The sequence below is a fragment of the Pteropus vampyrus genome, unplaced genomic scaffold (genome assembly GCF_000151845.1).
Source record: "Pteropus vampyrus isolate Shadow unplaced genomic scaffold, Pvam_2.0 Scaffold56, whole genome shotgun sequence".
Classification (NCBI taxonomy): domain Eukaryota; kingdom Metazoa; phylum Chordata; class Mammalia; order Chiroptera; family Pteropodidae; genus Pteropus; species Pteropus vampyrus.
The window spans coordinates 4416055-4426818 of record NW_011888837.1 but is presented as its reverse complement, the minus strand read 5'-3'; the positions used below and the strand labels follow the sequence as shown (position 1 = coordinate 4426818).

Sequence of the window (10764 nt, the reverse complement as noted above, 5' to 3'; positions counted from 1 at the left end):
AAAAAAAAAAAAAGATTGGAGAATTTTAAGACATAACAATAGAAACAGAGAGAAAACAGAATAAAAAACTGAAGAGTGTAGCAGTAAGCTGTGAGACAACTTCACGCAGCTTAATTACATGTAATTAGAGTCAGGGAAGGGGTGCTAAGAAACAAAAAATTTTTTTGAGAAATAATGGTCAAAATTTTTCCAAATTTGATGAAAACCATAAACCTATGGATCGAAGAGGCTCAGCAATCTCCGAGCACAAGAAACATGAAAAAATATACACAAAGGTAATAATCGCACTACTCAAAACCAGTGACAAAGAGAAAATGTTAAAAGCAGCAAAGGAAATAAACATATTTAGAAAAACAAAGATAAAAATGACAGATTTCTCATCAGAATCAACAACCAAGAAAACAATGAAGCAATGTCATTCAAGTTCTGAAAACAAACAAACCAAACACTGTGAACCTAGAATTCTATACCCACAAATATTTCTTTTAAAATGAAAGCAGAATAAGGACATTTTCAGATATACAAAAACTGAAAAAATTCATCAGCAGAACTAAACTAGAATTGTTAAAGAAAGTCCTTCAGGCAGAAGGATCATGTGGAAATATATTTTGAAATTTTGCATAGTGACTCTCCGTCTGCCAGTAAAAAGTTCAATTTTGGCAATAACGACAGTGGTTTATAAAGCAGTGTTTGCGCAATTATTTGTAAGTACAGGAAATTGAGCAATTTCATTCAGCCCAGATTCAGGACAAGCAGTGTTTCAAGCAGTGCGAAGGACATAATTTGCCTGTCCAGCATCAGTTTACATTTTACCCTTAAGAAAGATGAGAGGAGATGGAACATATAAATTTCATAAACTTTATGCAAGAGTCAAGGATAGAAAACATTATGTATGTAAAAACAGGTCAGTTGATTGTGTTCCATTGTAAAAGACAAAGTTACTATGTCCAAAATAGTGGAAATACAGTATCAAAGATTATGTGTAAAAAGCAGAGAGTAATTAGGGATAATATATTGTTTTTCACTTTCAGAGAAAGGAACTCTCTCTCCTCTCCACCCTTACCAACTCTCACTTAGGCACTTAAGTCTGTTAGACTGGCACATTTGATTTGTGTATATATTTGCAGTAACACATGTGTTAAAACTGGTAAAATACTTAGGGGCCCATAAAACTTCCCCTTGGAACATAACATATTATTTCTCCTCTCTGTTATTTTGTTCTTCTGTTTTCACAGGAAATTGGTACTGGAAAACGGAGTGAGTAATTAATGATCAGGCAAGCATGTGATCAAGAATGATGGTTCGTGGTCAGTAAGACCCTCCTAAAAATTCAAGAATTCTTCAGACATAAAATAAACAGTTCACAATCATTAATTTCAGCATTTCACTCTTACAATGATAAACATTCACATGTATTTCCACTGTTAAAATTTCAACATATAAAACACATAAAATAATGACTGTTCAGATGTTGACAATAATGCTGAATGACATGCATTGTTTGTATAACTTGGTTGCATGTATTAAATATTCATTAATTTAATACATATTTATTAAACAGCAAAAAAAATTAAGAATTCTACTGAAAAAGACAGGTGTCAGAATTTAAGAACATTCAAGATTTTAATACAACTTAATTTTCTTTGATTTTTCAGACTTCTCCCCTTTTGTAATTACCTGCAGCTTCTGGAGTTTCCGCTCATGGTTAAGTTTCTGGAAAAATTCTGGCTCCTGAAGTTTATTGAGCCCCACACTCTTCTTTAGTTCCAAAGGAACCTGGTTGAGTCTCATCACGTTCAGCACATTACAGCTTGGTTTGCTCTGATAGTCAACGGCAAACTGTTTCAGGATGAACTTTTCATCAATGTTTAAGCTTCCCTGGAAGAATATCACATTGTGTGAGTCAAGGACAAATGGTGAAATGCTCCTTGCTTTCTTCTTCAATCTAAGGGAGGCGTTTGACCATGGCTGGGAAAGAGGTAGTTTGGAAGAGAAGTAGAAAATGCTCAGTCAGCACTGACTGGAGACAAGAAGTACAGCTGATCCTTGAACAACAGGGGTGCCCTGTTGGCACAGTTAGGGGTGCCGACCTCCCATACAGTTGAAAATCCTGTATAACTCTTGACTCCCCCAAAACTTAACTAGCCTTGGTATTCATGGGGGGGGCGGGGCGGGGAGTCCAGGACCTCCCACGGATACTCCACCCCGCAGATTCTCAAGTCCCTAACATAAAATCCGTAGATAAGTGTACCAGCACAGTCCAGACCCATGTTATTCAAGGATCAACTGTATCTGGAGTCTGACAGGCTCTGTCAGTGCCTTAAGAGACAATTTAGGACCCACAAGAAGCAGTGGGTCCCTGAGGGAGTTAACGGGACTGGGAAAAACTCAGTCTGTTTGACCAAAAGTAAACTTCTCCAACACTTTACAGCAGTGACATCCCTTGGCGTATTTTCCAAACACGTTGAGAAATGTCAGTGTTCGTTCTGCCCACAGCAGGGATTCAGGTAATCCAACCCAGCCAGATTATGGACAGGCAGTGGTTCAGGCACCAGGCAGGGTGGGCATCATCTGCCTTGGCCAGCATCTTTACTCTAATCTACCCTCTAGGAAGCCTCCCTCTCCCACCTCAGTCCGTCTGTTGCAGCAGGGCAGGACATGTCCACCTCTTCACTTCAGGATTAGACATGTGACCTGAACTAGCCAATGACCACAGTCCGTTTCCCCACTCATAGTGGATAATTCAGTCACAAGACATGTGACCCAGGTTAGTTCAGTAAGAGTGAGCCCAGGACTTTTTCCTCTTCGAAAGAGTTGCTTCTTTACCCCACTTACATTGCTATCTGATAGAATGTAAGCTTGGAACTTTTAGTGGCTGCTTTTGTCATTATTTGAGGAAAATGGAGTCAGACAGGGGAGAGCATGTTTTTAGGGTGCCTAAAAACATTTTAGCACCTAGATCCAGCTGTGCCTGCAGCTCCTAATACTTCTGGATGGTTCCCTTTTATCCCTCAACTCAGTTTGACTATTACAGACACTTGCCAATGAAATAATCCTAAATAACACATTGACTAAAACTGATGAATTCATTAAAAAGTCGGGGAGGGATCTTGCAAATTCTAGGTCTCGAATCCAGGAAAAGCATTGGGAATCTAGACATCTATAGGGACTTGGGAACAGGAATATATAACTAAATATGTTCTTGGAAGGAGGACAAGGAAAGACCTTGATAACTGAATCAAAACTCTTTTCATGTCAGGAAAAACTTTTAGTAAATGTAGTCAAGCCTAGCTGCCCAAAAATAATAGCTGGGAAAAATGAGTTGTAGGAGTGAAGGAAAGAAAGAAAAGAATATCCTTATATTGAAATGGAACATAAAAATATGAAACAATATATTGGGGGAATGGGAGGATGTTGGCCAAAGGGTACAAAATCCAGTTATAAGTTCTAAGGATGTAAGGTACAGCATGGTGACTATAGTTAACAATATTTCATTGTATACTTGAAAGTTGCTAAGAAAGTAGATCTTAAATGTTCTCACCACAAAAAAAAAGTAATATGTGAGGTGATGGATGTATTAACTAACCCTATTGTGGTAATCATTTTGCAATATATACTTGTATCAAATTATCACACTAAACCTCAAACATACACAATGTTATATGTCGATTGTATCTCAATTAAGCTGGTGGGTAGGGGGGGAAGATACGCATTCAAATATGAAACAACAGCAATGATGTGAGATATAAACAATAAACATTCAAATTGGCTGCAAACTTTCCGGAAATTTCATCTACAAGAAACTTTTCTATTATAAATGGTGGGAGAGTCATAAAGATTCCTTTATGACTTTGATTATTTGACTTAGATTATATCGAACTATTTTTTAATAAAAGTAACTTTGAGCTTGACTTTAAAAAGTAAGTTGCAAGTACCACTACTAACTTACAATATTAGTAGCCCAGTTGCAGAAGTCACTAACTCCTCTGCGTACATTTTCACAAGGAAGAGAACCATCTTCATGGAGCAAATCCATTTCACTTGGTTTCTTCTCTTCGTAAAGCCATTGGCCTGGATGTGATAGAGGAATCTTCTTGGGACTAAAGGTAAAGGAATCATCAGAGAAGTACAATATGAGCCACCATGAATCCAAGTCGATTTCAAACAGTATCTTGGGAAAAGGGGATCATAATACAAGTATTTCAAACAGCTCCTTGCAAATTTACAGTAATTATGTTAATTTTCAAAGATTATATTCCTATTATCAACATCATAATGACAAGTATACCATGATTAGTTATAACAATGAAAACTTAGATAACATTTTACCATTATAAGTTGATTTTTAAGATTATCAGTATGATTTATTAAGACATGTTCCTGGTAAAAGCCCAAATTACTATGCTTGGAATCTGCCAAGGCCTCAGATAATCTTGACAAGTAGGAGACATCCTTGACTTCTCTCTCCCCCATCCCTAAAATTCCAGCTCATTCATATGTCTGGTAGATTTTAACTCTGTCTTCTCTGGACTGCTGCAGGAGGCTCTTCACTGGTGTCTCTGCACCTTCTCTTAAGACTCTGAACCCCCAATCCCTAACCCATTCTCTACACTGAAACCAAAATGGTCATTTCAAAATGTAAATCTGATCATACCAAATGCAGCCACCCTTCATCCTCAATTAAGCTCTCTCTCTTCAATGGCTTCTTTTAAAAATTTGAGATAAATCACACACCATGAGAACTAGCAAATGGTTCATCGAGGGTCAATAATTCAAAGATGCTCACAGGGCCACACTGACCCATGATGTTGGAGTCTCCAAAGGGATCCCTTCATATAACACCCCTCCTTCTTCCCCACCCAGGTTCTGAGCAACTTGAAAATAACACAAAGAGCAAAGATGAAAGCCAAAATGTCACCTTTATTACTGACAGCAGCCATGTTGGCAGACATAGGTTTAGGTCCAAAATGACTTGCTCACTGAAACTAGAAATGGGCACACTGTCCCACCCAGGACCCAGTAGGGTGGACCAGGGTGGGGCTTCCCCCAAGAAGGGAGGAGCAGAGGAAAACTTGTGCTTCTTACGGGCCATCTTGCTTCCCAGCGGAAGAAGAGCAGATGAGGTGAGCATGCCCAGTGGTTTTCCCCAAATTTACCAGGGGGTACTTTGAGGGGCCTCAAGCATCACAGCAGTGGTATTCCTGTCATCGTGTGTCTCACCCTAACAAACACATATAATTTAATACAATGAACTCTTCCTCATTCCCCCTCCATGCAGGTAACTGGTGTGACTAGCAAAGGTCTTCTACTGCCCCTTCCAAACACCTTGACCCTGATTCTGGGTCCTCCACCAGTGGTCTGGGTGCTGTTCACCCACACTTTTCAGTGCCTGCCAGTGACATCATTTAATTTCAAAGGTCAAATGCATATCCCAAATCTATGTCAGATATACTTACCAGTACATTTACATTTTAAATTAAATATGGCATGAGTTGGGAAAACAAGAGTGTGGTACAAAAAAAGTTTGCTTCTATGAAAATCAAGCTTAATGCTTCGGAAATGTTCGATGAATGTGGTATTACTGGTGTGATTTATGCACAATAAAAGATGACTTGGACATCCAAGCAGCAGACCCATACTCAAAAAAGGCTTTACATTAAAATACTAGCAAGTGATGTTTTAGCGTAAAATACAATATTTTAAGTACTTAAATGCCATCATTTACAATTCTCTGTATTAACTTTTTATTGCTGTTATCCTATCAACTACTGGTCCCAGCCACATTGAATAAAAGAGCTTTTGCCATAAATAATTCAAAAAACCATTATTGGTCAATTATTCAGGTTTTCTGCAGTTTCCTCTTCTCCAACAGCTCTCCTAGAGTCATTTAGACACACCCATGTTTGCTCCATTAATGGATAATTCACATCCACGTATGAACCAAACACTAGAGGAGAACTCAAGGATCCTTTCCCTCCTCCTCGGGAACTTAGTTACGTTTGCTTCTCCAAATTATTCTAAAGATGAGGAACTTTAAGAAGGTAACTCCTAGACTGTTTCATCAGGTGACATGAATGAGCGAGGGGTTAAGAACAATACTTACAGTCCCAAGTAGACTTGGGCAGAATGTTTCTTTAAAAGCTTTGTGGGTTCCTCTGCTCTTTTCCTGACACCCTGACAATAAGCCCATGTTTCTTCCAGTTTCTTGTCAGGATCCAGCACCTCCAGCACCTTTAAGAAGAGCTACAAAAAGAAAACAGTTTTGGAGGAAAGAAAAATGTGCTGAAACATGGGGCCCCTAGATTCTAAAACAGAAGAGACCAACTGGCTCCTTTGCTTTTCCTTTCCAGTTGGCCAGTGCTGTTCATCAGTTTCCGTGCAAGTTCTGTCCTGGGTGCTGTGGGTAGACTTCCATCACCCAGACATCAGGTAGGCAACCTTTGTACTGAAGTTCCACCTCCTCTAAATGGAATAGTGCCTCTGGATCTACCCCGGTCTCCAACTGCCCCCACTGAGTGAGGTACCTCCAGAGGATCTCTGTGGTCTTTCACTGCCCAGCATCCATTTTTCCTCATACAAATGACAGTATCTAGATTTTTCTTTGAGAACCACCTCAGTCCTCATTGGCCTGACCCCATTCTCACTCCAGAAGCAGGCCAGGCCAATCAGGAGTACAGTGACTAGTTAGGAATGGGCACATATCCCAAGTTGGACCCATGGGAATTAGGTTATGGAATTTCGCTGTGACCAGGCAAAAAGAGGTATTCTTTTTCTGGGTAGAATTTAAATCTTGAGCTGCCGGTGGTCATTGTAGCATCACAAAAGGAGATCTGGCTTCAGAAAAAAAGCCAACATACCTAGTTTTGGAGGTCAGACATGGAAATAAGGGCCACAGTCCCATCCTAGGATATGTGGAAACAATCTGTCATGGACTCAGAAGCTCTGGCCTGCATGAGGCAGTGCAGGAAAGGCCCAGTAGAAAATAATGGATTAGAAATTCCAGTTGTCCTTTCTACTGACTCCTCTGCCACTGATCATTTATTTATCCATTTATTCATTATTCATAAAAATGTACTGAGTGTTTACCATATGACAGATATTGATGGTACATAGTGAAAAACACAGATAAAGTCCCTACCCTTGTAGAGCTTTTATTCTAGTGAGGAGCCCTGTGGTGACAAGTGCTATGATGAAAAATACATCATTATAAAGATAGAGAATGAGAGTGAAAGGGAAGTATTATTTTACATAGGTCTCTTCAGTTAGGAGACATCGGAGCAAAGATCTGAAGGAAGGGAAGAAGTGAGCCAGGCAGACATCCGGGGCAAGTGTCCCAGACACAGAACAGAGATCTGAATTGGACATGCGTGCAATGTTCACGAAGCAAGTAGGAGGCCAGAGTGGCCGCAGTGAGGTGAGAGAGAGGAGTAGGTGGTCAGGTTGGAGGGGGAGCAGAGGAGGTGAGTGGTGGAGAGTAGAACACACAGGGCATTTTCGACGATGGCAAGGACTTTACTCTGAGTAGGAAGGGGCTTTGCAGAGTTCACCTGTCTGAACAACTGTCATGCTCACTGTGTAGTTATTGGAAAAAAATCCATATAAGTGGACCTGTGCAGTTCAATTCTGTTGTTCAAGGGTCAACTATATTTGCCTAATTAAAAGGCAGAGTCAGCTGGCATGCACCCTTTAACCTTTGTCCCTTCCTCCTTCTTATTTGAAAGACAGGCTGGATGCCTGGAGGTGTGGAAGCCATTTTGAGATACAAGAACAAGAGGCATGTGCTAAGGACTATGGAGCTGAAAGTCAAAACATGCCTGGGACCTTGGTGACACAACGTAGCTGCTGCCCAACTCTGATGATTTGGTGAATTTTCACTATGGCCTTTCAGGTTCTCATATGCCTTCTACCCATCAGCTTGTAAGTACTTACGACACCTCCTAAGACCAGGTTAAAGTGACAAAAGCAAGACTGAACAACTCTCTCTCCCATTGTATTCTGTGCCCCACAGCAAAGGAGACTGGTAGAAGTTCAGGGGAAGAGAAGTAGAAGGTCTCCAGCGTGCAGGATCTTTATAAGTTGTGTGGTTTCGCAGGAAGCAAAGGGAGATGGGTATACGTTGCTGCTGGTTGTGTTTCCTGAGGGCAGAGAAAGGGAGGCTGCTCCAGCCCACACAGAGAACTCCCACCCTGGGGAGACATTCTTCGCCCCTCCTCCTTAAACATGTCATCCCCCCAAGGAAGCTCCCCAGGCACTTAAAGAGAATTATTTTCAAGGCCCCAGTGAAGGCCCTCCCACAACCCTAGGACGGGATGTCACCTCTGCAGGCATATCTTCTTCCAGATTCGGGGAAAGAGCAAAGGGGTGCGGGGTCAGTTGGGCTTCAATGTCCTCCAGGAATGCCTTTCGTGCCTGCTGGGTTGGTGAGAGCTTTGAAAACAGGGCTGCTTCCTTGGGCAGCTTGTTCTGCCTCTTTTGGGGTGCAGGTCGGAGAACTCTGTGATAAACGTGAGGGAGAAAGTGTTCCCAAGGGCCCTGAGTGATCACACCTTCGCAAGGCGGGCAGCCTTTCCTGAAGTCATCCAGTCCCTTTCTCACAAATATCCACCGCCCGCTGTTCAGGGAGGTGGGGAACGTCAGCCTGTTCTTGGGCTTTGTGGAGCACTCAGAAGGCAGATCCTCTTTGAACCTGGAAGACAATGTGCCAGGTAGTATGGAAAAGGACTGAGGGGGAAGAAGGTTGAAAGGAGGCTCTCTGGGGGAGGAGAAGGTGGGGGAGAGGGGTTCATGTGGAGAAAGTTGAGTTAATCATACTCCTAGTTCACAGCACATTATCGCTGGTCTGTGCAAGGCCCCTCTCCTGCTCTCTTTACTCTATGTTATCCCCATATCCCATGCTCATTGTTCTCCCTGCATAGGCGAAACCACTCGAATGGATTTGTAATGTGCCCTTTTGTTTGTATGCATCCTTATAATATCTGTATTGTCTTTTTGTGTGCATTTACTCTGAATTTACGTGAATGCTACTATTCTGTTTCTTATTTGTTTCCTAACACAGTATTATAAAGGCCCATTCATTTCACTATGTGCAAATCTATTTCATTATTACCAGCTACTGCCACCACATTTCATCTAGCCATTGTCTTTGTGAAGGACACTCACAAGGGGCAGCCCCTCCTAGGACTCTTTTTTATCCTTTAAAAGGACACAGTGCAGTGGGAAGAACCTGGATCCTAGTGACAACTTGCCCCTAACTTACTGATTGACCTTGGCATTTTCATTTAACCTTTGTGGGCCTCTGTTTCCCCCTTAAACTCACGGGGTCAAAGGTTGCAAACTGGCAGTCCATAGGCTGCCTTGGGCCTACAAACCTTTCATTTGGTCCCCTTTCTGTTTTAATCAGAATCATAATAGCTAACACATATTGAGACCGTTCAACATAACAGACACTGTTCTAAGTAATTTGCATATATTAACTTATTTAAATTTCATAACACTCCTGTGAAGTATTACTAGTATTATTCCCATTTACAGATAAGGAAATTGAGGCACAAAGAAGTTAAAAATATATATATTTGTCAAAGGTCCAACAGCTAATAAGTGGGAGAGGTGGGATTTTAATCCAGGTAGTGTGACTCCAGAGAAGAGTGCTTAACCACTACACTAGAGCTTCCGACATATAAAATATTCACAAACATAATCTGGAACTAAAATCAGGAGCTCTGGGAATGCTGGGCCCACCTTTCCATGGAGCCAAAATTGGTATAATCATTGCCCTTTTTAGACAAGTCCTATGCTCTCATTCCCAGTCTCTACCTCTCCCTATTGCCTTATACTCAGCCTCCTTCACTCAGTTTCCTTACCCACCAGGCTGCTGTTTGTATGGAGTAGTTAGGGCATGAAGATCATATGGAAGAGACAGATGGACAAATAGGATAAAAAATGAGACCAGTTTCTGGATAATCTAATATATCCTGTCATTGCTAATCTAGATTTGGAACTTGAGCAATTTATTGGCAGGTCTCTCATTATCCTAACACATCACGCTGTCAAATATCTCTATTTTATTGGTGTCTTTCCTTGAAGCTTCTTCCAGGCCCCTTCTACATATAACAGCTCGTTACACCAAAATTACTCCTTGTTGCATTCATTTTTATAGGCACGAAACATTTTTAAGAGATTCCGCTCGATCCCCATTCTCGTGAGTTCTAGAAATTTCTTGCTTGCTGTGTATGCAATGTGTATGTTTGAGGGGCTAATCCAGCTCTACTGTGAAGATCTTGATGAAAGGACATAAAAAGATGAATTTACAAAAAGTTGCTCTTTACAATTAATCAATCACTCTTCAGTAGCTAAGTGGTGGGGTGTTAGAATTACATCTAACCTTGAGATTTGATGACCCATTCAGCATGACCTACTAGCAAGTAACCCTCCATAGTATTAAATATCTTTACAAAGTTTATTTTCCACACTTTTACAACTAACTCAAATATCCAAGCACTTCACAAAATCAAATTTGATAAACAATAAGCTTGCTTAAGCATCGTCATACAAGTGAAAATAGGGAAAGTGTGGCAGCCAGCTCCGACCTCATAGAATGTTAGACCTCACAGAAATCCCGAAAGAAATCTGGTCCATCTTCCTCATTTTTTGAGGAAGAAACTGAGTTCTCAGAGGTGAACAGGCAACTAGTCTAGAGGGAAGGTTTCTAACTACCCCACTTTGCCTCTCATAGCTAATAAACTTACCTCTCTGCAATTTTTTAAG

At 40.9% G+C, this 10764-nt stretch overlaps 1 protein-coding gene across 2 annotated transcripts in view; it reads right to left on the bottom strand.

The window, feature by feature from the left end:
* LOC105292364 (protein FAM47E-like) overlaps positions 1–10764 on the bottom strand; it is a 27628-nt gene that overhangs the window by 14115 nt on the left and 2749 nt on the right. For both annotated transcript variants that reach the window (XM_011360567.2, XM_023530878.1), the window contains exons 2-5: positions 8317–8686; positions 6104–6243; positions 3950–4100; positions 1678–1878 (exon numbers count right to left, since the gene is read on the bottom strand). In XM_011360567.2, coding sequence (XP_011358869.1) covers positions 1678–1878; positions 3950–4100; positions 6104–6243; positions 8317–8686 — 862 coding nt within the window. The remainder of the gene's footprint in view (positions 1–1677; positions 1879–3949; positions 4101–6103; positions 6244–8316; positions 8687–10764) is intronic.